The sequence below is a fragment of the Megalops cyprinoides genome, chromosome 2 (assembly GCF_013368585.1).
Source record: "Megalops cyprinoides isolate fMegCyp1 chromosome 2, fMegCyp1.pri, whole genome shotgun sequence".
Lineage (NCBI taxonomy): Eukaryota > Metazoa > Chordata > Actinopteri > Elopiformes > Megalopidae > Megalops > Megalops cyprinoides.
Genome location: NC_050584.1, coordinates 11,161,450 through 11,189,037, shown reverse-complemented (window position 1 = coordinate 11,189,037; position 27,588 = coordinate 11,161,450). Strand labels below are relative to the sequence as shown.

General features: G+C 38.2%; 2 protein-coding genes across 4 annotated transcripts; both read right to left on the bottom strand.

Moving 5' to 3' along the window:
- Positions 1-4,215: 4,215 nt before the first annotated feature.
- Positions 4,216-15,002, bottom strand: tfap2a (transcription factor AP-2 alpha). 3 transcript variants are annotated; one of them, XM_036522552.1, is made up of 7 exons: positions 14,917-15,002; positions 12,129-12,548; positions 11,080-11,131; positions 9,326-9,557; positions 8,106-8,224; positions 6,394-6,535; positions 4,216-5,613 (listed from the first exon to the last, which is right to left on the bottom strand). In XM_036522552.1, exons 1-7 carry the CDS (start codon positions 14,965-14,967, stop codon positions 5,325-5,327), a joined length of 1,305 nt encoding a protein of 434 aa, XP_036378445.1. In that variant the 5' UTR covers positions 14,968-15,002; the 3' UTR covers positions 4,216-5,324. The 3 variants fall into 3 exon arrangements, with proteins under 3 accessions (XP_036378445.1, XP_036378442.1, XP_036378446.1); XM_036522549.1 differs by lacking the exon at positions 14,917-15,002 and adding an exon at positions 13,776-14,247; XM_036522553.1 differs by lacking the exon at positions 14,917-15,002 and adding an exon at positions 13,068-13,739.
- A 7,375-nt stretch (positions 15,003-22,377) lies between these two features.
- On the bottom strand, positions 22,378-27,455 carry LOC118772896 (tRNA selenocysteine 1-associated protein 1-like). Its single transcript, XM_036521555.1, has 9 exons — positions 27,315-27,455; positions 26,572-26,669; positions 26,043-26,142; positions 25,546-25,598; positions 25,126-25,257; positions 24,184-24,303; positions 23,814-24,042; positions 23,482-23,527; positions 22,378-22,992 (listed from the first exon to the last, which is right to left on the bottom strand). The coding sequence occupies exons 1-9, from the start codon at positions 27,348-27,350 to the stop codon at positions 22,850-22,852; spliced, it is 957 nt and encodes a 318-aa protein (XP_036377448.1). The 5' UTR covers positions 27,351-27,455; the 3' UTR covers positions 22,378-22,849.
- Between the last annotated feature and the right edge of the window lie 133 nt (positions 27,456-27,588).

The following is a 27,588-nucleotide window of genomic DNA, read 5'->3' as shown; positions in this document are numbered from 1 at the left end:
AAACGATATTAAGCGAAATGAGAAACATTAACAACAAACACATATATTTTTTTTCTTCTCTCCTTTTTGGGTACCGGATGTACACAACTACACGAAACGGATAATTTACTACTCTGCGGTGATGCAATTGTATAGGACATGCATATAAACTTTATTTAAACTGCAATGAGCTACAAGACAGTGCATAGTTCAGTTTTAACCGAAAATAGTCGGTGTGTTTTCTGTCGTCACTTTTAATGAAAATACGTTCAAAATGTTTGAAAAATAAAGAGATGGAGGGTTACATTAAACCATTGAATCAAACTTTGTACAGTTACATTTTTATGATTGCATTAAAAAATTAGCACAAATAAATTAATTGTCATTGTTTGGAGATATATACATATAGTTTCAATATACGTGTGTTTGTGTGTGTGTGTGTGTGTGTGTGTGTGTGTGTGTGTGTGTGTGTGTGTGTGTGTTCAAAGAAAGAACAAGAATTGTAATTTGCACACAAATGACATGATTCAATATAACGTGTGCGAGTTAGGCGTTTCAATCAAAACTGTAAACCAGGAAGTTTAATATGCTACTTCAAATTAAAATTGTCCGACATCATTGTTAAATGTTAATACGTGGCAGAACCGCTTCAATGCGGCTTTAACCATCTAGTCTTAACATCTAATGAGGGTGTGTGTGCGTGCGCGCGTGTGTGATCCAGCGGGTGTCATAGTCATATTCATATTCAATGTCATATTTCGATTCAACTGATTATTGAAAATATGCAACCGTTATTGCTAGTCGGTCAAACGAAAGACCATTTTAACTTTCCAGGCAATGGCATGGCAATACAATGGTAATCATTTCAAGATCTACCTCTTATTTGTATTCCACTAAGTTATTATGTTATTAGTTAGTTCTTCTTGGTACGTTACCCAATGATTTTAATCGATTCTTTGATGCCTCAGGTATTCATAAATTATATGATGATGATGTAATTGACCTTTTTCCCGTACATGGACTCTGATTCGCACAGATGAAGGAGGTCAGGGTAGGGGGTAAAGACCGCAGAGAGGTTGATGTTGGAGGCGAGGACAATTAGTCACTTTGCCGCTTCATTGAGAACTTACGGAATCACATGATTTGATTGCTCTGGTAATGCAGTTTCACGTCATTCAGGGGATCATAACTTAACATGAAAACACAGAAATTCCATATTTAAAATATATATTAGTCATTTTGACTCTACTTATAAAAGATCGTTGACAATCAAATTATTCACACAATTGGATGTGTCGTATTTTCTTCTTTAAAACAATCAGTCAGCCCAGAACATAAATGAAAACAAAAAATATTGTTTTATTGTTGATTTTGTATGTAATAGTGGTAAGTTGGAAGTTCATTCCGGCCCTTTCAAAATCCAAGTCATCGTTTTTTCCTGAAAAAAAAATTAAATAACATCTATATATATATTGATAGATAGATAGATAGATAGATAGATAGATAGATAGATAGATAGATAGATAGATAGTAAAATAATGGTATCTATTCTATCTATTCGTTCTATTCGTTTGAAAATTGTATTTGCATAGTTATTTAATAATTCAAGCAATCTCAACAAATGTATCACCTATTGTCCAGTTATGTGATACATCAAGGTAAACTTTGTAAGATTATTACATATTATGATAGCATATGTATCATGAATGCAATGCCTGGTATTTCTAAGTTGGTCTTCGATAATTACAGCCAATATTGTTAAATGTTGTTCCTTAGAATTAGTATTAGTGCATCCTGCGATCATTTCTGATGGTCTGAACTATCCTGGAGTTACTTGAGGTGAATGTAAAATGTTCCTTGAGGGAACGCCTCTAACTTCTCTCCTTAGCAATGCTTCTTAGCAGGAATTATCTGCGTTCAGTCTCTATAAGGCATCTGCTGCACAATGCAAACTTTCCAAATAGATTCACTCAGCTATTGGTATGTATGTCATAACAATTCATTCTGACCACATAAGGCTTTGTATAACTTATATTAGTATTAGTAACATTTTAGCAGTACGCAAAATGAGATATATTTCCAACACAGATTGTGTGTGTGTGTGTGTGTGTGTGCGTGCGTGCGTGCGTGCGTGCAGACTTGCCTGTGAGCGCACGACCGTGTGGTTGCGTGTATATGCTTTCCCGTTAGTGTGTGACTCTACTTGCATAGGTCACTGATCCTGATCCGTGAGTGTGCGTGCCTTCTTGATTTGTGTGTGTGATGTGTGTGTACGTTTCGTGGCCATAGATTCAAGCACAAACGTTCTAAGGCTTGGGCAGGTGTAAGAATTAAAACGAATTCATTTTGAAAATAGCAGCCTATAATTGAATTAATTAGTAAACATTAAATAATGGTTTGGGGAAACTAAAAGAAAAGACGCACTTGTGAATTGAAGTGGAATCAACTGTAATTGATTTATCTCAAACCATGGGTTAAGGAGTGAATTAGCTAAATACAACTGGGTATTGCAAGCCACTGGCTTCTCAAATGTCAGATCTCTTCTTTTTTAAATATTATTTCAGCTGCAGGGCATTGCCATGTAATAGATGTTCCACCAGTTAAAGATCAAATTATGGTAATATTCCAATTTTTGTTGAGGAAGACAAAAATGAATATAAGTTTTGGTTTATAACGGTCACAACATAAATAAACAGCAAGAAGTATGATGGCGTTTTAGTGGTCTTGGCTTGCCATTGATTGATATTCAAATGAAAGTAAATACAGTCTATGTCAACTGTTACAACAGTTCATGGCAAATGATTTCAGTACTCGACTAGGACTTTTTTCGTTTTGCTATAAAAACACGATTGACACATTTGCTCGGAACACATGTAATAAATCACATTTGTATTAATGTCACGTGAATGGAAGCAGTGACGCCAAATCTTAATACGAATGAAAGCTATTTAATACGATTGTTTTCCTTTAAAATGACTATCTATGTTTTCCTTCTATAGAGGAAGCAGTTGGGTATTCCTGCTTATGAGTGTGTATAGTGCCCGAGGTTAGGATCCCACACACAATCTGAGATGCAGCCAACAAAAACAGCCCTGATAGACAATGCTTCACTTCACCTGCTAGCAATGAGCATTAAAATTATGCCAAGGACATGTACTGTTAGGCTTCATCCACCTTATTTGAAAACAATTGCTTTACAGTTAAGCAGTTTGTTTGTCCTAAAAAATAATAAATTACCACTCTGGTGTTGTGTCTTTTTTTTGGGGGGTGGGGGTGGGGAGGGGGGGGGGGGTAAAAGGACCAACATTTCAAGGCCCTCCATTACGCCTCCAATTGTACGAAAACGGAATTCCAAATCCACCAAGTCATCCGTGCCTCTGTGCAAATTGATTCTGAACTGCATGCTATCAATATACAATCAAGCTAAAACTGAAATATGTTATGCAATGTTTCAGTTGCCATGACAGTCTGCACTTCAAATTACACGCATATTATTTGGAATGCTTTTACAAGTGGTATTGTCATCTGCGCAGAAGAAATGTGGAAAAAACCCCACACAAACCACATATTGGCTAGATCCGAAAAAATACAAGTGGCGAAATCTGTGAATCCGCGCCCTTAATGGAAAAACATCGTTTGTACTGAGACTATAGTTTTAAAAAATCAAGCTGATAATTAAGCTAAATAATCAAGATAGTGATCAATCATGCTCGATCAGATTCTACTATGTTTTCCTGCTGATTTAAATAAATCTGTAGCCGTGAGACATCATGTCTAAAATAATGTAGCTACAGCTCGATTAAACCTGAGCCTTCATTTTAGAAAACAGGGTTAACGGCGGACAAGTTTTAGAGAAAGGGAAAAATGCAAAAAGATAAACTGTGATGCAAGCTTATACATCTTATGGATTTCGCTTCAGGGGGTGCCACTACACAGGGTTGGTTCAAACACAAATAAGTATTCATTGTTTTCTAGTGTCATTTGCCTTAGTAAATGCTCAATGGAATATCTGAATGATCCCGTTCTTTTAACTCCGAGTTGAAAGTTTTTATTATACTTGAGGGAAACAATGGGTTCAGCTGCTTATTGCAAGGAGCAATCGTCAAGGGAGAGTTAAACTCAATTACTGCAACCGTGCTGAATAAAAATACTGCCAAGAACGAAAATACGCCAGGGTGTACCAACCACTGAATAAAAATAAAATACATATAAATAAGAAATCGACATGAAGCGTATCAAATATTTATTTTTTTCTGGGCAACAAAGGACTATAATACATTGACAGGCATGGGAACTATTGCCAGCACAGGTCTATACAATACAGCTAAAACCGCCTCCAATTTGGACATTGGACATACAAGCTATCAGGTGGTCCCAAATGTTTTGAACTTCTTCAAACAAGAAAAAAATGTTTTCAAAAGACAATATCAATTTATTGCTCTTATGGTGCTTCAGGGGAAGAACAAGAGGTGAAACGTATTCTGATTGGCACAACACATATAGGCTTGTATAAAAAAAATAAAAACACAAAACAGTTCCATTTCTCGTCAGGGTCTCGCTTTTGCTCTTTTCAGTGAAAACTGGGTGTAATGAGAGTGATCTATGGAGAAAATGGAAGTTTATTTCTATCAAATTTGTTCACTTGCTTCAATGTCGCCTCAACATGCTACAAGAGGGCTGAATGGAAATATCCCAGAGAAAAAATAACACCCCAAAATTCTGTTTTCTAAGAACCATATAACCACATGAAGAACTAACCGAATACTTAAACCCACTAAAACAGGAGGCACCAGATAAATAAAAAAAAAGATTTCAACAGACACACCATATTTACAATTCCCATTAAATTACACATAAATAAATATGTACATACATGAACACAGATTCCCTTATATAACCGTGAATCGTGTTGAAATTCAAAGTTCAAGTTGGTCGCTTGGAGTGAGCCTAAAACTGAAGTCATGACATGGAACTGTGGATTTTTTTTCAAGTTTATTATTCACAATACTGATAAAAAGTCATCCTCTTTTCGCTTCTTTTCGTGTGGCTACAATCGTAAATTGAGATGTATAAGGGTTGCTGCTGAAATTCAGTCCGTTGTAGCTCATAAAAGAGGGAGTACATAAAAAAGTCCTCAAGTGTCAAACTCCTCTCTCCGATACGGCTCCATTGCTCTTTTCACTTTATACTTTAATTCTGGGGGAAATTCATTGCTTCCCATGAATCCAAAGTCGAGTTGTGGTAAAAACAGACTTGTAAAACCGCGAGAACAGGAAGTGGCAAGTAATATTTCGATCAATAGTATTTATACGTATTTATAATATTTATATTTGTTAACGGTGAAATCACTTTCTGTGCTTCTCGTCTTTTTCTCCGCCTTTAGTGCCGTTGTCTGAGTGGCTGTTCGGGTTATTGTTGAGGTACATTTTGTCCATGGCTTTAATTGCCTCAGTCAGATAGTTCTGTAACGCGGTGAGGGCGGCGCACATGGCTGGGGTCCCGAATCCATGAGAAATAAGACTGAAGTGGGTCAAACAACTTTGAATCCCTGGCTCAAGAATAGGTTGTGGTCGAGAATTCCCCAAGGGCGAGCGGTCCTGGGAAAGCAGGTCTGTGAATTCTTTGCAGATTTGTCTAAAAGAAAGACAACACATTTGTGAGGTGTCGCTGTAATGTTATTAATCACATACACATGGTAAATCTGACTTTCGGTACAGAAAATACCTCTAATGAAACATCGTGTTTTTTTTTAAATTGATAAGAGGCGGATTGTGTCTCCAATTGTAATGCAAACCGTTCGTTAATACGGTGTTCCTTTAATGGGATTTCACACTGCTTAGAGCAACCGACAGCAGAATGCTGGGACGAGAAGACACTACCCAGAGTTGAACTTGAATGAGCAACACTTCTTAATCAATATCACCGTCGATGTGTAACGCTAATGGGTGCGTATGAATTTAAATATCAAAAAGTTGCAGAAGCAACAACTCTGCCGTGGTTATTTTTCATTTGCATATAGGCCTCGTGTCTGACACAGTTCCAATAGCATGACTTCACTGAAGACAAAATGCGGACTAAATTGCTTGTAGAGGACTTTTAAATGCTGACTCTTTGTTAAATGCAACTTATGTCATTTTTAATAGAAGTGTCACAGTCATAGTTTATAGGACACGTTTTTTCACAAATGAAAAATAATTGCAGCTAGAATAAACAAAGCCATCATGCAAAATTAACGGCTGGTTGCGTAAATACATGTGACATTTGTCAGCTGATTCTCTATATCAGTATAAATAAAACACAATTTTGCTAAATTAGCCACGGCCATTCACTACGTGTTAGCCAGTTTCACTGCTTAGACCAGGGAAAGTACTTTAATGCACTTTTTACATTTCTGAACGCAATAATAGCACTTACTTCGTTGCCAATAACATGTTTTTTCTTTGGACTTGTTCGTTTGGGTCGGAATGCTGACGGTTTACATATTCAGCTACTGCCTTGGCGGGGAATTCTGTCTCGCATACATAACCAAAATCTCTGGCAAGATGCACTGCTTCGCCTAAGAAGAAAAAAAAGGGTTCAGCACGTAATATATTGCTCTAAATTAGTGACATCAAATGTAGAGCAATTAACACTTCCACTTAACACATTATCTATCTAATTATCGTACTCGGCCAAGGAAAAACCCTGCGTTTAAACATATTAGTCTAGAAAGATATCATACCTGTATATTTTATATACCAAAACTGATACAGTTGACATATTGCACTTTATAAGAGGCATAACATGTTTGAAAACCAACAACTGCGTAACACATTAGGCTGGGATTCATGTAAAATACAGTGTTATGTCAGGATTTTCAATGTTGAAACCTTTTTGGAATGTCCACGGATTCCACACCACAGTAAACCGATTCTAAGAGACAACACATAAACCTCACTCTTACATACTTTAACCATGAGAATTTTAGGGTCATTCCAATGAGGTCTGCGTTTTTTTTGTTGATTTTTTCAAGCCTTTGGTTTTAATTTCCTGAAACAGTTGGGTTTTACTGCAGGGCTTCCTGCCATAAGCTTCAACCCCGGAAGAACGCATGCGCCAATTAGGGCATCAAAGCTCAAGTCCAGTAAACTCGTTTCCATAAAATGGAGCGGATCGTAAACAATAACAGCACTCCAGAAACGCAGTGTCCCTTCACTAAATAACTGACTGCCCTTATGCCCGAACCCCCCTCCCGCTTATCTCAAACGAATCGTATTTTTCTTCAGCCTAATTAACATATGTACCAAATTTCTATGAAGCGCAATGAATATTGCATTCAGTCTCCGGCTATAATGATTAACAGGAACCAATGAACCATCTCAGGCTTTCACCTTTAAAACCCACAGCACACCAAATGCCACCGCACGGAATAGCAATGTTCAATTTGCAAGCAAAATGGATTTATTCAATACCAAAGGCATCTCAGACATGTGCCATAACCGATTCATTCGACTATTTAATACGATGCTTTAACATAATGTGGCTATATGTTTTACCAGTCACTCATTCGGAAACGGTGATGTAGATTCTTGCAAACAAGTCCATAATAACTCCTTACAACTACAAATAGTAATGATAATAATAATAATAATAAATACTACTACTACTACTAATAATAATAATAATAATAATAATAATAATAATAATAATTCAGTCGACAACAGGCCTCTGCTATAAACGAGAATACACCAACTGCTTTATTGCTTTACCGTTGGAACAAGAAAAATCACACACAATTCTCAAGAGCATAAGCAAAAGCTAGTAGCGCTGCATGAAAAACAAACCTAATTCTTCCGTCGTGAAATGGGACATGCAAAGCTCAATCATTAGCCTCAATCTTCTAACAGTGCACAGGCCCCACATCAAGTCCGTGAAAACTGCTTCAGGTAAATGCCCAAACTATGCCGAACTCTTCTGATCTCTCCTACTAAAACGCATACATCCGTCATGCAATATTGCTTGCGAGGCAAACTCAATCCAAATTACGCGGATGAGTTCGTATGCTAATTTAAAATGACCCCATATAATTGCTTAAAACAACTAAAATCTCAGGAATTGGAACTAATATTATTTACAACGTTACTTACCCTCTACTAGTGACGTCAACAATGTAACGTTTGCGGCCTTGCGTCTACCTGCTGGTAGATTTAATCCAATTTTGTCCAATTTTTCTCTTAAGGACCTTCCTCCGTTCTTAGATTTGGCTCTGTGATAAAAAAACAACAACAATACGAGCGATTATCATGATATTCTGTGTATTTTAAGCGTATATTTGCTTGTGTACCTTTTTGATAGAATAAATATGATATGTTCAAGGCGATTACCGCAACACATTTAACGGAGAAGATTTACAAACCTATTACTTAAATTAACAAAAATTAAGGAACCGGATGTTTTAAAAATAAAGGAAGTTTTCTTCCATTCAGTCACAGTTCCCCCTAAAATCAAACAGAATAACAGTAATAGTCCTTTATAGTAATTTCTATATTTTACCGGTCTTGTTCTAATGTAAAAGCAATCGCCCTTTATGTCTGTAAGTTGAATTTTGTACGAAAACCTATATTACACCTTTCAACGTGCGAGAAGTTTTTTTATTATAATTTGTAAAAGCGTAACAAATGTAGTGGTGTGACGTGGGTATAAGATTTTAGACACGTGGGTTAGAAGGTGACATCTGCTCAGGTAGACACAATGGAATTCATCTCCAGCACTATGGATTAAATGGGAGTGGGACATCGAACTTTCTGGCAGCATTTGGTGATGCAGTATTTTATATACCACCTGAGGGTCATGGGTTCGAATCCAATGTTCGAGTCCCAGGTAGGATATTGTTGTGTTAAACATGCTCATTATCTCAATAACTCGGGTAATATTAAATAGCAATGTCTTTAAAAGACATATAATTTAATATTTATTTTTAACACACACAGAGGAAGTTGAAACACTATATATGACTCAAAGTAGGAGTCAAATTTTCTAATGACATCTGCTGCAGTACAAATAAGAGCATTTGGTTTGGAGACAACTCTTGTTAGTGTTCTTAATGCAGGCATCACGTTAAAATTTCTATAATCTGCATCATTATCATTATTTTTAAAATATATGACAAACAACTGTCTTCTGCAAATTAAGATGGTTTATAATGTAGTAGTGCTGGCATTAGTGGGTTAAAATATGTTAAAGAGACATCTGAAATGCAGTTCGGTAGAACATTATCTGTTCAAAACAACTGTCGATCATTTTGAAATTCGTGTACACACACTGACTCGTGAAATTAATAAAGATAAAAACATCTAGGCTAGCTCACCTCCTCAACACCCCGCCCAGCAGAGACGCATTGAGGCACTCAGGCGGTGAGAGGCGTCTCTGCACTTCCGCCACCGTGACCTTGTACTTTGATGTTGAGCTGAGAAGAGACAGGCGACCCGGAACAGAACAGAATACTTCGTTGGGGTTTACCACACCGCCGAAAAGTCCGTCCTTATTGATAGGGATTCCCGAAACGGAGTTGCTGTTGTTCTTGGATAAAGACACAGGACCTAAAACGAAACAATAATTTATTCACCGTGCGGTCTTCATTTAAAGTACACCGGGAATATTAAGTGGCTGAAGCTACAGAGGATATTCAGTAGAATAGGCTTGTACAATATTTTCACCAACTGACGTGAAGTTGACCCACCTGTTATTTCTTAATAAAATCGAAATTGCGGGTCAAAGAAAATAGTGCATAATTTCAAGCCGTTAAAAATCATCAAGCCACATAACCGACACATAACCGACTTCAAGGGCGTCTTCCTTTACAGTTTTACGATTTCAGCCTAACTAACGATACACTAATACCTTCATACAAATGGCATATATTCTGAGGCGCAAATCTACTCCTTAAAATATTTAACACAGAATATTGCAAAACATGTGAAAAACAGTGTCTTGTAATAAATATTGGTATTGGTATAATGCAATCGGAATACCTGATGTCAAAAGTGGATTTAAAAATGCACATAATATCTATTCAATGCTCTACGTAAGTGTAATAACTTTAATAAGGTGTTGGTTACGGTTGATATGGTAAAACACGACATTTTAGAATGTTTACACTCCGGTATACAAAACAATAATGCGGTAAGGAGATTTATCCAGTGACCATGAATAGAGGCCTATCTCTGCATGGCTTCACCTTATGCTGAAATATTACTTATTTATTTATATCACGTGTACTTCAACACGCCACTGAAACATTTCCACACACTAAATCACGGTATTAAAAATCTGTAAGCCTAATTACATGAGTGTGATATTTTACTTTGAAGGGGGTTAGCGTTGTCTGTGCAAAACCGGACACAAAGAGACTGGTACTTTTGGATAGATCACATGTGACATTAATAGCTCAGGGGAGGCTAATAGAGACAATAGGAGTTAAACGAACTCTAGAGATTACTAATATAAGAGCCAATTATCATGTTGATGTGGAAAGAGTATCTCTTAAGATTTATCCCGTGCATGTCCAATTTGACCTGACATAAGTACCACATGGCGATGTAACGTTAAACCTGACCATGGAATACTCGCATTGCTCTAAATAATAAACAATCGAAGTAAATTTGATAACACGTGCCTTTTCTCTTTTAATCTGCACTCAGAACCATAGAACAAACCGAAACGTCTTCAGAGTGAACATACAATGAAATTGCGGTGAACAGTTGTACATCTTAAAAGAACAGTTCTGAACACACAGGCTCAATTAATTGTTGTTTAGAAGTTGCAGACGAACTAAAAGCTAGAAGCCGTAAGAACTGCCGTTAAATCAGAGCAGCGCCTTGTACGACCCACTCACGCAAATGCCTGGATATGTTTGTTAGCCTACAGCCCTGAAATTCATCCATTGTGTTCCTTCAGGCATACATTCAATCGAATAATTGCAACCCTAAAAAGGAAGGTGTTTCTATTTCATTTTAATTTTAGCAGCCCGTGTTTAGCAGACAGTTTGGCCTATCGTGTTAGCTCATGGATTGACTTGTAACTTGCATGCACAAGTATGGTATTTTGAAGGAAATAGCTTACCTTTCTTAATCACAGTCTGGTCTGGGATGTGAATGCCTTGATCTTCAACATGCTGCAACGTAAACACAAAAAAATAACTGCAAAATGTATGCGAGCAAAATGCGTTGTTGCAACGTGATGTTTACATGAGCAGTCAATTGCACGTCCTCCATTTTTGGTAATGTTTTAAAACGAACTGGCTGACTAGTGAATGTGTCTCCTTCACCTAGTCCTGCTGTCAGAATTAATTCAATCCCAGGAAACTATTTTCCTCACTATTTCCTTAGCAATTTTAAGTGAATGGAAACGCTAGTCCGCTATGAAATTATGTTCCTTTCATGTCTGCGCTCGGTGATTCCGAGAGGATTGCAAGACCTGCTTTATTACCGCTCACGGCTCCCCGCTCACATCTTAGCTCGCCCGACACCCCCGTCAATGTGTACAATTAAGACGACAGCGACATGGAGGAAATACACAATTATATATATATATATTTTTTTTTAAATTTTTTTTTACAAAAATGAACAAATACTCTCTGTTTAATTGTTGCTCGATTATTCCACATTCATATTTCATATTTTAATTATAGAACTGTGTAAAATGTTAATTTAAACAGGCTGGACAATATTGCACAATATTTTTACTGCAACTACCGAGGAGACTAGTTTCTATTTTTATTTTCTAAATAAAAGGCTTATTGTGTATAAAATTCAACTCAAAAACTCACAGATGCGTTTTTATTATTACCCACAATTTCCCATTTGAAAATTATCATTGTTTGACAATTATCAGACAATATTTCAAAGTCTATAGGCCCGTGTACACTATAACAATAAAAACGTACTAAATTGACTAATACCTACAGTTCATATTTTCTGTTATAACTGGTATTTTCCCCAGTAATTTAATTGTTCTCTTGCGTCTTTTTGTACATTTAGATTCTATTTACAAGTCAAAGCTCGCAATAATAAATAAGAAATAATCATGACAATAATAACAATAGTAATAATAATCTCTTTTGCGCCAGCGAATTATATAAATAATAAAAACGCGGGGAACCGTTGACTTACCTGAACATCTTCTAGAGAATGAGGTATTCCATGGATAGGGAGAGAATCTGTGAGTCCCGTCTCAATTCCGTGACCCGACGGGAGAAGGACTTCTCGCCGGTATTCCCTACACAGTTGATGGGGCAGCCCGCGATGCTGATGCAGCAAACTGCTTTCCTGACTTTGCCTTTGTCCCGGCCAGCCCGGGTGCTGCGGCTGCGGCTGGGCGTGAAGGGGGTTGAGGGAATAAGGGTCGTTGACGTGCGAGTAAGGGTCCTGAGACTGGGGGTAGATGGGCTGGTAAGGTGGAGGAAAGTAAGGAGGCTGGAAGTCGGAGTTTGGAGTGTGGGAGAGCGGAGGGGCGCTGGTGTAAGGAGACTGACCCACGCTCCCCAGCTGAGGTAACCTGGCTGTCCCATTGCTGGTGCCGTCGTGACGATCCTGCAAGAAAAACGAAAACGTTTAAATTTGCGTCCCTCGCCCCGACGCCACAGCGTTGCCTTTTCTTGGCCCAGTTGCTTCATAGTCACTCGTCAAGCAAGCCAAATCACGTTAGTGGAAATCATAATATGGTCTGTTTCTTTTGTGTGCACTTATGCGCCCGTATGTCATTGTTGAGTTAAAATCAGTAATGCGCGCAACAGAATAGAAAACAGCTTTTGTTGCATCCAACATACGAGCAAGTAATAGTACATTTAAAAAAAAATCACATTATGCAAAAAGAATTGCAGATGGATTGACAAATGAACGGTACACAAAGATAGAATTTTTCTGAGATGCAAGGGGGTATACTAACATGAAGCCATATATTATTATTAAACTAATAATAATAATAACAATAATAATAATAATATTATACAAATAGTTGCATAGCCAAACGAATTGAGAAAATTGCCAACAATTTAAATTTGAATGTAAACGCTTAAATAGTCAAGCACTTCACTCCTTAATACAACTCACCATCGCGGAAAAACTGTGCACTAACATCTGTGAAGCGGTTCGAACGACTCAAAACGCAAGAATTTCACAAAAAAATGTTGATAGATCAACGAAAATAAATAAGAGCAAATAAAATAAACCCAGCACAACACTATAGCAAGATCACAGCGCCAATGTTCAAATATGCACCGCCGAAGCACAGTAATCCATCAGAATTTGGTTAAATTCCTGCTGCCCTTCATTTGATTTTAAAATGCTGTATTTTGTCTTGCAGATTATTGTTAAAGTTTCTTATATCCTTCTTCTGTCTTCTCGTTCTGTCACTGAGCTGTTGCCTCGCTCGAGCTCATATTAGCAGAGGTCTGCTTCTTCCCTTGGACTCCTAATAGCAGATATTCATGACTATTAATATTACACGAATACTTAATAAGGGAAGAATGGTCGGAAATCGAGCGTGAAGCGAGGAAGCAACTCAAGGCAGAGTCTGTGCTAAATGACGTCCATTGAATGAAGAATCAGTGTATCTAATCAGAGACGGAGAGAGAAAGAGAGGGAGTGAGGTAGAGAGAGAGAGAGAGGGAGACAAAAAGAGGGACATTCTCTCGCGTCTGACGAATCAGAGAGAAGGGGGAACATTTTAAAAGGTTCGAGGGCAAGCAAAAGTGAAAGAAAGATAGAATGAAGGGGGAGACAGAGAGAGGAAGAACCTAGGAAGGAAACAATGAGCACCTCTGATTCGTGTGAAAATCCAGTAAATGCTGAGGGCACCTCGACTGGCACATTTTTACTGTTTGGAGAGTGGCTATCTGTGCGCCCTGTCCCTTTGTTTTTAACTTCCGACGCTGGCTGCTCCATGGCCCTCTGAATCCCTCCAAAGGATTGATCCACGGCAACTCGACTTACAACAACGTAAATCGAGTTATGATTTTTCACTCTGAGAAATATAATCCTAAATTCGCATTCGTATCAACACTCGGCATGCATTTACGTAGTCCACTCCCCTCTCGCCCTATTTGCACGCGAAGATTTCGGCGGTCTTGACAAATACAGTCTCGCGTAAGAGACTTTTCTGTTAAAAGAAAAAAGGCAGCCAACATCTATTTCATAAACGTCATACGCGACTCCCAGAGAAAAAGAACTACGAAAACAAAAACAAAAAGAAACATGGAGAAAGCAGTCCAACCTTCCTTTCTCTTGGCTTGTCTATTCGACAGACGCGGGCGCAAACCCGTTAAACTGGCTGAGCAGCTCCTAAACAACACCCAAATATTACACTTTCCAAATATGCGAAGTGAAGGGTTATAAAACAATCATCCATAGTGCTCTACGCATAAACACATACTGTTAGTTGATCATTTTAACAATGTACAAAGATTATATTTGAACTGTGTTACATCAACACATCAATAGAAGCACGTGTAATTGTTTCTCTGATAAAATGTCTACAAAACAAAATTGTCCGAAAACAAATTGTTTTGAGCAGAATTTTTTTTTCAATGTCATTTTTTTTTCTTCTCAGCAACCCTGAGTTTTCTAATATTTGCCTGAATCTTAAACCAATTTCTTTGTATTATGTGTGATATCCACATCAGATTTTGATTGTCACAGCTGATTTATTATTATTATTATTGTTGTTATTATTATTATTAGTTTTAACATAGTTGCATATATTTTAACATCAAAATATTTTGCTTGTCCCGTGTTGAACATTTACTTTTATTATGCAGCCTGTATCATTTTCGTTGCATTTATTTAAATTCAATTGCTAAAGCATGTACATATAAGCTAACCTAAATATTAAATATGATTTCACAATTTTAATTTTTTAATTTTTAATTTTAATGAACAAAAAAAATGAACATCCTCTTACCTCGCAGTCTTCATACTTAATATTATCAGTTAATTTCCACAGCATTTTCATGGGTTGCAGTGCGTATGGAGTGTGTCTTTCCTTGTTTTACAGAGTGAATTCTGCTATAGCTGAAAGTATTTTTGTTAGGGTTGCTGTCTGCGCTCTGAGATCTCCCTCTAATGGTGGAAGTAAAAGCTCTTGCTCAGTACTGTAATAACATGCTCATTCCCTCATTAGCATATCAACAGCCGTTTGATTCCCATCGACCCAACACCAATGGACACAGGTAAAACTCGAGCGAGACTTACACGCACGTCCTCCCTCACGAGTATTTATTTGTACCGCCGTCTATGTACACGGCTGTATTTTTTTTTTCTAGCGCGGAACAGGCCATAGTTTTTTTAATAGTTGTGACCCACGTATTTGATAGATACATTTCAATATGCATCGAAAAAAATCCACAAAAAAGCATCTGTTTCTGACATTTTGTGATCACAATGTCAAGTAATTCTAGTTTCTAGTGATTTTTGAAAAACGTAGTAGATGTGACTTCTTGTTGATGGCTGAATGCACAGTATACCCATTTTATCATATAAAAAAACATCAAACAGTGTTTAGCATAAATAAAACATACATCGTTAATAAAAAAAAAAACACATAGCTGGAACAATATAACAAACGCAGGTACAAATTCAAGACTACAGTTTCATTTATCGTACATGGTTTAATAATTTGCTCTGCAGAACGTGCCACGGTATGCAAAACATTCGTCTCTCCCCTCGTACACCTTGTTACCCCATCTGATTACCGTAAACTGTTGTTTTAGTCATATTGAGGTTCGAGAGTTGAGAAACAACCACACTAATGTTATGCAAAAGAGGGCAGTACTTAAATGGGTTTGCGGGTCTATTCACTGCATGTAAGTCCACATTCTAGAGATTTAAATAATTAACACAACAACATGGGTTGTTTAATTTGAATGAGGGGTTGCAATAGCTGGGTTCAGATCGGCGTCGGCGACAGCTAGCACCCCGGGTTGCTGGTCATGAAACAGGTCGCAGAGTTCTAGGCGTTGGTCTCTGTTAATCTTTATTACCATTTTTGGTGGAGTAACTTTGCAACCCGTTGTCATTAATGAGAGACCACAAAGAACGAGTCCACTTTTACCATTATCTACGTGGAAAGGGCACAAGTATTCTATGGGCGTGTGGGTCTGTGTGGTATTTGGTAACTGAAAACAAAACCACCGAATTTCACTTGAAACTGGGTGTTTCGAATAAAATGTTTCACTTGGCTTTTAATGTCAGATAAGATATATTACAGGCCTATATTCTGTATGACTGCGGCCTTGTAAAGAAAACCATTTTGAGACACAAAATGGTTTCTCTTCTCATAAATATCGACGGATATGATTTACAAACTTGAATCACTTCGTTTAATTGTTCTTTTTATAATATTACCAAAATTACATGTTAGCGTATGTCTGTCGAAACGAGAGCTACGTTTTGCATTGTATGTAACCATGCATTAAACCTACGGGTGTGCAACAACAAAAGTGTGAAGGACTGGAAAATCAACTTTATCTGAAACCTTCATTTTTCATTTACACATGCATAATAATATGGTACTATTTTCAGCCAGGTTTTGGTTTTTTATGTTTGTTTAACCTTTAAGAGCGCAATTACACGACCAGAGATACTTTTCTGTATGTTTTCATAATTTAAACTGAGAGGTTTGAACCTGAAAAATATGGTCTTATTGTATCAAATTTTGTAAAATACATAACTGAACGTACTGGGTGCAGCGGTAACATGGACACATTGTGAAAAATGCATTTCAAATCGTAAACATTCTCCCCATCCATTCACCGCTTATACTGTATTATAGTTATATATGGCTTGGAGTAGACCATGCGATTCTGAAGACAAACTTTTTTTTGTCTTTCCCGTACTGAACGCCAGCCTACTCTCGATCCCGACTTTAAAATGTTACACTACGTGTAACAATTATTCCTCAGAATAAAGATTAGAAATCTTATCCAAATGTATACCCGTTGAACTCGTCCCCGATTGCGGTGATGGATTTAACTGTTGCACTGACCTAATATTAATTATATTACTGGAGGGTGCTTATTATGAAATGCGGATGTAACCAGATTTTACCACTAACTTTGTTGACCCTGAATGTGGTCGACACGAATTACACCTGTGCAGTACTCTAGCTACCTCTCGTAACCTTTTCTTAAATTAAACAGTACGTACCTGCCAATCCCCCATTTTCCCCATTATTGACATTCTTTTGTCTTCTTTCTCTCTATGGTGAACACACAGCGCGTTATCTCATTGAGCCTCTGATCTTTAAGCCAATTTCTGCTTTTACCTGAACAGGATCATCTCACCTGGCCATAAAAACAGTGTGCCACCTGGTGGCGCATGCGCACTACGCCGCGGGTGTGTAACTTCATTCTGCTAGTATTTTAAATGTACATACATGTTCTTCAGAAAATATGCGAGACCTCTCCTGCGTAGCACATTTAGTCATTTTCATCAACAGTTATAGCTGATCATGTCATAATGGTCGAACTTCTCAGCATTTAGTAGGAGAAATGGAAAGGTGGAAATAATAAGCGAGAATCAATTAAAGGTTTAGATAATGTAAATTGAATTGAGGAAAGTTTCCATTTGTCTGTCCACACTAATATTTTCTACTGTCAATGTTATATCCATCCATTACAATTGCATTATGTATGTGACTGGTGTACAAACATGGGCGTCAGTTTGTTTTGAAAAGTGCTGGGGACAACGACGGGTTCGACGTGTTCACACCTTTTTAAAGTGGTGGGGACGAAATGGGCCACGACAAAAAGTGGTGGGGACATGTCCCCAGCGTAAATGACGCCTATGTGTACAAAGCATCCGCATGTATCGATCGTCAATTTGTTGTCCCTAACAACCTACAAACTTTGCCTCAACTTTCTTCTACTTTATAATCTGTACGCTCACAAGGCCTGTGTAGATTGGTTTTTGCGGTTGCATGTCATCTTGTATTGAAGGTGTATGAACTATCATGCGTAAAGACAAAATTACATTATAGTTCTGTTCGCTGCCTTTGACTGTATAGTAACAATATTCTCATGGCGTCAGTTGTCATAACTTTTTACACATTCTCAAAGAAAGGCGTGTGTAGTTCGCACAAGAGAAAATATGAAAAGGTAAATAAATAAAACCACATTGTGTATGTTAATGGTTATGTTAACAAAACCTAATAGTCATATAATCATCATTGCAAAAATCTGCATAATAGCCTACGTGAGTGCTCATCAGAAGATGTGTTGCAGAGTATTAATTCAAATGATTATTTAAACACACACACACACACACACACACACACACACACACACACACACACACACAATGTGGATGAAGTCATTAGATCGAGGCTCATTGTGAGGTTAAAATATAATGATACCCGGAGCTCTTTGCTTGATAGTTCTAAAGTGGGTGCATGCCGATACCACGCCGCACAAAGAGAGATGGTAAGATTGAGTAATGAAGCGTAGAATGGGGGATTCACACTTCAGCGTACGTCTCAAGTGACTTTATGCAGTTAGATTCAAATTACACATTTTACCAGTGTTACCGAAATCCCCAAAAAGCGCATACAATCTACTCACCTCTAGGTGATATATACGAGTTTACTGACTTTACAGTGCTGAAGTGAAGGATGTATAAATAACGACTTGATCCAAACTGTACAACTTTTATATTGAAAAAAAAACACTGTTAAGTGATCATAGTGAACAAATGCAGAAAATACGAAGCATATTTAAATTAAGCTCAGTTTCCTGCTGGCCTTAAAACGACCATAAAAGTGTTGAGGATATTTGTGCAGGCTTTTAACGTGCGCGATGCAAGTGCATTCATTGAGAGTTATCTTGTCTTATCTGTTGCAATTATATGCATTTTAAAAAGTTAATGTCATACTTTTTTCATCATTCGACTACAAAGCCTGAAACCAGCCTGTACAACAATATGCCTGTATAACTACATGTCTACGCCATGGAATGACGTTTGAGGATGCTGAGGGAATTTGCAACGTTGGAATCTTAATCCATCCAATGTGCAGTAATGAAATACATATTGAAAGATGTTACAACTGCGCCTGCAAGCACTGAATGGTATTTGAAGGTATCTTGATAGGATAAGAAAAAAACCCTGCTTGGTTTCAACGAAATGGACTATCCCTGCATGGGCAGATTTACAGTAAAGTACGTTTTCCAAGGTGTGTAATGTTGTCAAAGAAACAGCGATAACATTTCTGCTGTTACCTTAAAGGAGTATATTACTAATACCTGCCATCACTTCAGGATAACGACACGTGCTGTGTTCGACGACAGCGTGAGCCTAAGAAGATGGTTTGAAAACAAGGAAACAGTAAAGTTGCGGTAACCTGCACAGTCGCACTAGAGTAGTTTTTATGAGTCCTGACCACACTTTGTACATTAACGTCCTAATACTGAATTATTTTAACGAAACACATAGTAACCTAATACAATGCACAGTCTTCCTCTTCGTCTGCATCGCCATTATTATTATTATTATTATTATTATTATTATTATTGCTATTATGTGGTGCCAAGTGCAACATCATCAGCTATTAACATCACGACAATAAAAGACAACCTAATGTTTTCAGTATATACCGCCACCCAAATAAACCCTAGTACTAACTGTCAATGTATTATTTTATTGTAGGCAGCTCTGAAGACAGAAATTGATATATTTTGTTTGTCCTCAAAATAAGTGATCATTTCAGAAGCCTAATTATATCACCTAGAAGATTTGAGGCACGAAAGTGAAAAAAACACAGCGCTTAAATCCGAGGCTCATATAAAGGGTGCAATAATACAAACGCGTTGTTGTGTGTAATTATTAGTTACATAAATAATGGCCTGCGGATACTTTTCGCTATTAGTATTTCATAACGCAGGTGGTACAAGGCAGCTTCACTTATGTTGGTGGAGTAAGTGAATACTTGATAAGGTGTCTAAATTAAACGTGCTTAGTTATTAGCTGTGCGTGACTTGATCTAATGATCTAATTCAAATTAAAATTTTCGCACAGCAAACTGCATGTCCTACTTTTACTTCTCTCTTAATGTAAGATCTTTCACATAAACCATTCGTTTTTGGACCTTTACAAAAGCACAGCCTAGTGATGCCGAGAGGACCCAGCAGCATATAGACAGTTAAACCGGCCATGTTCAGACTTTCTGGAAATTCGACATAAGTAATACAAACATGTGGTTTTAGCTTGAAGTGAATATATAGAAATGAGACTCAAGCGCACATAAGCATAAATTGTCCTCTAGCGCCATCTTCCTTTAATAAAAAGTACTGAATTAGTTGAATTAGATGTATTGATTTTCCAGACCATAAATTCTGATCCAAATTTTAATTGAATTATTGGCATGAGGTGATCCTATGGAATAACGTTAAAATTCGCTGTTTTATAATTAATTTTTAAAGAGCAAACAACACAAGTCGAACGGAAAACAAACAAAAAACACCAAAGACTTAACGCTAAGAACTTCACCTCCTCCGGTCTCTAGATATACACAGCACCGACGACTCTCAAGATTAATTTCAGTTTAATTCAATCGATTTTCGGGCGAGATTCCCCAAACAGCACAAGGAAGTGATAAAACTAAATGTCTGTTACTCGTCTCAAAGAGGAATCGAGCAGTAGGCCTATGCTATACTCTACAACTGTGGAAAGAAATGACTAGCTATGACTAGATAAAAGATATTATGACGGTATTGTTTCCTGCATTTAAACAGACAGACTTGTCTGTCCGCATTGATAAAGAGAGTCACAATTTAAAAAATTTCCCCCTGAAAATACCGTCACTGTGTCACAGTTCAACAGCCAGAAAATCTCCATTAGCGACTCCGTGACAGTAAACGATTGACACACGAATATTTTCACTTAACATACATTACAGAATGATGTATCATGTCATTGCCATGGGAAAAGCTGCGGCGAACCAGATTGGCGCTACTTTGTAAATTACAAACAAGGATTTTGCACAGATGAATTCAGTGATCTTTGCCCGCCTTGTCAAAATAACCCAAAATGCTCTATTTTATATGCCTGCAGAAATTTTGTAATTAAGCTATGTGCTGTGAGCATCAAGTAATATCCAAGGGTCATTAAAGACATGTCCCGGAAAATACACTTACTGTTATGAAGACACCTCGTGTATCAAGTACATGCGTAACCGCTTGCGGACAATACTACATTACTAATCCTCTCCCGCCATCGTGTGGTGCATAGTGGAATTACGGATATTACAGATCCCGTCCTAAAGGTCAACACATACTAAAACGAACGGTCATAATCCATATTTATCCATCTAAAACTAAAAAGAAAACGTCTACACTAGACATGGAACACTAGGGGATATTTTATTGTAGCCACAGATGTCCAGCATATATAAAAAAGTGTATGAAAGAAAGAAACCAGACTCTGTGAAGCCTTCCTCCACACCTCACTGCTGCAACAGTACAATGCATTAGATCTGGAAGCATTCATGACTACTTGCATTTGAATTTTAATTTTTCACCATCACAAAAACAGATTGTGCCATCGTATGTCATATTTTAAAAAATAAACATAACGCCTCCACAAAATGAAAAAACAGATTCCAAAACCTGTACCCCATCATGCTCCTTCACCTTCCATTCATTTTTGTACCTGTCAATACACTTATTGATCTAAGTGGCATGTAATGCTAGAGTATTATTCAATACATTTGATCCCTGTTGTATTCAATGATAAGGGAAAGAATTGTGACAACCAACATATCAGAAGCAAATCTTTTAATTTGCACACCATGCTGAAGTTCAAGTAACAATAAGCAGCAACAGACCCGGATCATATTCAATATAAGGGGTCTGTACCAATGACAAGTCTGACTGACGTAAAATATTGCAACAGCATTATGAGCAGGCAATTTAATGTTTTTTTTTTTTGTTTTGTGTGGTTTTCATGCAAAATAGAAAACTTCACAAATGAAAACAGCTGCTTATGTGCATGATGCATGCCTTCACATTGGCAAGGTTCCCCAAAGCATTCAGAGACTTTGCTAAGAGGTACAGTGCATTTGCATAAGCCAGTGTCCTGGAAAGTCAAAGTGGATTCTTGCTTAAATCTCCTCCTGTTTTTCCCACATGTATTTTGATCCTCTGTAGATTTGGAAGGATCATGCTGTCTTGCAAGGCTGCGAGAAACATCATTTAGTACACTGCCTACATAAATGATTCCTTCATGTCATGTCTGATCATTTTCAACAAATTAAAACTGATTCATTACAACAGAAAGCATCTGTTCACTGTTCCATGCATTTCATGATTTCATGACTCTGACTGCAGCAAACAGAACCACAGGTTTAAACCAACCTGAAAGGAACAAACGGAGCAATTATGAGAGACATGTAAAGACAAGAACTATAACTGCAGGAACAGTTCTTCACCGTAGTAGAGTTTGCCAGTTCTCTGACATCACTGTCTGACTTCACTGTGCCTTTTAAACCCACAGGACTAATGGAGCGATTTGTTTGTGCATGGCGGCCTTCAGATGTGTGGCATATCTATCCAGCAACAATATCCAGCAAGTCCCCTTGCATGGAGTTCTTTGCCATAAACACAAATCGTGGGTGCTGTTCAACGCTTAAAAACCTGCAGCCCAAAAGAGCAACACGCCTGCTAACAACCGACACAGTGTGAACACACAATGAATATACAAAATAAGGATCCCATCACAGTAAAAAGGCTCTTTGATATTAACGTCATTCAACGTTGCATTTGCATAAGCAACCTACAGCTGTATAAAAGGTATGCTCTGTACACAGCGCACAGGGGGCCTGGAAGCCGTGCGCTGGAGGAGGCGTGTCAGCAGTCGGAGAGGGCGGGGATCTCGGAGGTCACACAGTCCAGTGGCTGCCAGTGGCAGTTCATGAGGGAGTCATACAGTTCCTCGCTGCGCTCCATGTACTCCCTGTTCAGAGTGTCCACGTCCAGAGGAGGGCTGGGGTCTGTGGAAGGACAGAACTTGCTCACTCAAAATAGTCTGGTGTAGTCTGACAGTACATAACACAGAGGTTGCTGGTTTGACTGCCCAGTGGAGCAATGCTATTGTACCTTTAGGTGAGGTGTTTAACCAAAATTTTCTCAGTTAATATCTAGCTCTATGAATGAGGAACTTGTAAGAGCTGTACCATGTAAAAACTGAAAACCATGGAAGTCCCTCTGGATAATATTATCAGCTAAGCAGCTAATGCAGGTTAAACCTGCTGATGACCATTAGACTAGCCCCTTACCCGCTAGTTTACTGAACACCACATCCCAAGACTGGAATATGTCCTAAGCTCAGATGTTGTGTTAACATGACACAATTTTGATGGAAATGAGCCCAATAAAGAATCACTTGTTTATAAATCACTAAAATAAAGTAGACGGGTAAATGCAAAGTAACCTACAAGAGAGGGTTATTTTCACAGATCCCCAGGTCAATCTAGAATTACCTTCAACAGCCTCTTCATCTGCATCCCCTGTGGATCCTTGTGTCTGCTGGAACAACAGTAAAGACACACAAGGTCAGCCATGTATGAATGATGCAACTCTACACATGACACCACAAAGTCTGCCACCTGCACCATGCAACTACATGCATCCACCTTAAGGGGACAGGTGGGAACAACCACTTTACTACTTAACTAGTCCCCTGTACTCCGAACAGTGCAAGGGAATTTGTTGGATTTTTTAAAATTTCAGTTTCAGGAAAGTAATGATTTTCCCCCAAACACCTCCAGTCTTGTGCGTGTTATGCGCTGGCAGTGTCAGTGGGTGGGCCTACCTCTGAGGATGCCTGTGTTAGAGTGGGCGGAGGGGGCATGTCCAGTGGCGGGGGTGGGTACATCATGCCAGGGCCTGGAGGCGGGTGCCCGTAGGGTCCGTACCCATAGTTGTAACTGTTGTAGGGGTCGTAGCCCCACTGGGGATAGTAGTTCTGCTGATACTGCTGGTAGTACTGCTGCTGGTAGTTGTTGTAGTTATGGTTTTGGTTGTAATTATTAATCTTGTTGCTAAAAACAGAGAAAACACAATATATGGTCAAGAGGCATGTAATGGTTTCTTTTTGGGGGGTTAAGATGGTTAACCTCAGACATCTGACCACCCATTCCCTGCCTGCTGAGAGCAGTCCTGTGTGATGAACATAGGCTTACCTCTTGTTAACGGCTATGCTGATCCTGATTGGTTTCGTTCCCAGGCCCTTGGCATTCTGACACTCCTCAAGGGCTTTCTTCTGCTCCTTTTCGTCACTGAACTTGACAAAGCCGTAGCCTCTGTGTGAATACAGCACTCAAGATAGTCAGCACAGCCTCCTTGCCGCCACAGGCATGTTTAACATGCAAACTATATATTTTGAGAAAAAACAAATAGTATATATATATTTATGGAGGAACTGAAAAATGTTGTTTTACTTTTAATATGAAGTAGCATCACAGCAATTGTGTGTAGCTCTTGCTTAGCCTATATGGGGAAAACAATAAATTTAGCAGATTTACCTTGACTGGAATAGAAGCAAACCACATTACCAACATCTGTTTATTCTCCAAACAAAGGCAAGAAAAACAAATTATATAGAAGTATTTATAAATGAGCCACAGGGAATTCTCTGTATTACTCCAGGAAACGTAGCCTTCGATCCACAGAAAGTTTTAAATTCCACAGAAGATTTTTGCTACCTCAAAGGTGAATAGACACTTTTAAGGGTAAAAATGCAGCTGTGCAAATTAAGTGCAGCCCATAATACAAAGCGTGCTCATCATAATCAGGAAAAACCATAAATCTTAATAATGTATGTAAAAATATTCTTGAGACTGACAGCTCAATTTTGTTAGAAGGCCCCAGTGGATGTTGCATACATGTAATTAGTTGCAACTAGGCCCCAAGCCTTTACCATCCAATTCACCTTTCAGAAAACATCACTGCTGTCAGAATTAACTGAAGCCTGATGCTGTTAACTAAAGCAAAGCATTTTTGTTGCTTTTACATAAAACGTACTTACTGGCCAAAATTCAGCCAAACATAGTGATGTAAATGCAAGCTGTATCATAAGCCTGTCTCTTTGTGGAATGGATGACTGCAGCATACAGCTCCATTACCTTGAGTTCCCATAAGGATCTGTGACCACTTTGCCTCCTTTGCAGGAAGGGTATTTCTTCATAAAGAAGTCATAGAGCTGGAAGTCATCAACTTCTGGAGTGAGGTCCCCAACAAAAACGGAATAGTCTGCCCTGAGGGGGGGAAAAAAAAGTACAGTTAGGAGGGTGTTCAGTCTCCACATATTCTGTTAGAAGCAGGGTTATGAGCAGTGTGAAGGATGACATACACAACTGGGTGGAACTGCTGGGCTACAGACTCAAGCACACTGCATCACTAATCACATTCTTTACAAAAAACAATTTCTGAACTCCTAATTTACCTGGATCACGTTAAAAGACCAAATCTTCCACATACTTTTCCTAACACACATTTTAATTGTTATAACTTATAATGATTCCACAAATTTGTATATTACTCACCCTGTTTCGGTTCTTTTTCCATGCGTTGCATAGTTTAACTTAAACTTTCTGGGCTGTAAAAAAGCAAACGTTACTCATAATCATGAGCACCATCGTGAATGTAGCAACAGTGCGTATTACTAGGAAAAATAAATGTATAAATGTATGTATAAATATATAGAGAGAGTAAAAACATTTGTACTGTTACATACCTCTGCCTCTCAGTATAGGCTTTCCCATTCAGTAGCAACTTCCTATCAGACTTTATTCACCAGCCTTAAACAGCCTTTAGGCTGTCATTTTACAAACAGCCTCAACCACCTTCATCAGGGAGAAAACGCAGCTCAGTATCGCGGCTGTCAGCTGTTATATGAAACCAACTAGGTTGTATTCATTTGCTCATCAAAAGGTTGGTGTAACTAAAGGGATTTTACCAACAGCATTCAGAAGAATTACACTCGTGAACATATTGGTGAAGAGGCTTACCAGGTGCACACAACTTCACACAAAGTACTTACTGGATTTGATCCTGGGACTAACTTTCCATTCAGCCTTAGAACACAGCGGTCAACACTAGCTTCATCCTCCAATTCCACAAAGCAATATCCTGCTGGACCACTAAAGTGAGAGAAAACATGAAGAACATGTTCAGAAGACAGTCAATAATGGCCACAGGTAATCCGCAAATATACAAAACAGACCTGCATCCATTGAATTCCTCATGTCCCCTAATCTTGAGTTTTTACAATGGACATTCACAAATAACTAATAAATTCTAACAGGTAAAGTTAGGCTGCTTGTACAGCAGTGCATTATAATATGACCAAAGTGTGTTTTTGACATCACATCAAAATGCTGGAACCCGAACAACTTTGAAAGAACAGCTTTCTGAAATGGACACAAGATATAGAATATTTTTTTTATAACTATAGTATAATGATGTATAAAACAGCATTGCGTTTAGTGTACACCTAGCTGTCAGTCCTATCAGAATCGCTGGCATGCAAGCTACAGACTCTGCTTCAAAAGTTAAAAGGCTAACGTTACCCAGTTGATCTGTGGCATATGATTTTAACGCCATGTGCAGTCTCTCCCATCGCGCTGAATGCTTCTTTAATGAAATTCTCATCCATGTACGGATCCAGCTGCAGAAGACATGGTTACAATGATGACAAATTGCATATTACGAAAATCCTAACTCCTAATTTACTTAGGTAGCTAATCGTCGACGTATTGTTGAGAGTCTTTTACCAGGTGCGCTACAGAAAGTCACTTATTAGATAATCTTTTTCAGATGTCCAATCGTGTTTCCAAATTTCACATTTCTTCTTGTCTAGCTAAACGAAGCACCTCTTCGTCTGCTAGGTAGTAGCTAACACAACCCTGCTAACCTGGCTAGAGCCAGTCAGATCCGTTGAGACGTTTGCTACTTGGCTGCCTACCCATTTCCGATCTGTGGATAACCTGGTAGGCAGCTAACTACTAGCTAAATTAGGAAGGGTTCTTCCACAGCGTGAGGAGACGGCTATCAAGTCAACTTACCAATAATGCGCCCATTAACGCTTAACAGTAGCTAGGTAACTTTTAAACCAGTTTTCTTTATTTGTGGTTGTAAGGTTGAACAACCCAACAACAGATTTCAGATATGCCTGATTTTAGTAAGTACCTAGTCACCTGGACGTATTAATCATTAGTAGCTACCTAACATGTTAGTCTACATGCTCAGACGTTAGATCGCAAGCCAAATATCCAGACCGCTAATGGAAAAAGTAGCCAGCTAGCAAACTCACATCACCCATCCAAAGACTCCAGTTTCTGTTAAACATCTTGGCGACGATGCAGGCCCCTTGAAAGCTGGACGGTTAACTTTATTTCAAGATATTTGTTAATCAACAGGTAGCTTGCCAAACAGGTAAATGTGAGAAACGCTACCCACCAATTACAACAGCAAAGACCCCAAACCAACCTTACTTCCGTAGTATCCATAACTGCCTGAAGAATAATCCTGATATTTTTCTTTTTTAATTTCATACATTTATACGAAACGAAAAATAAATTATGAAG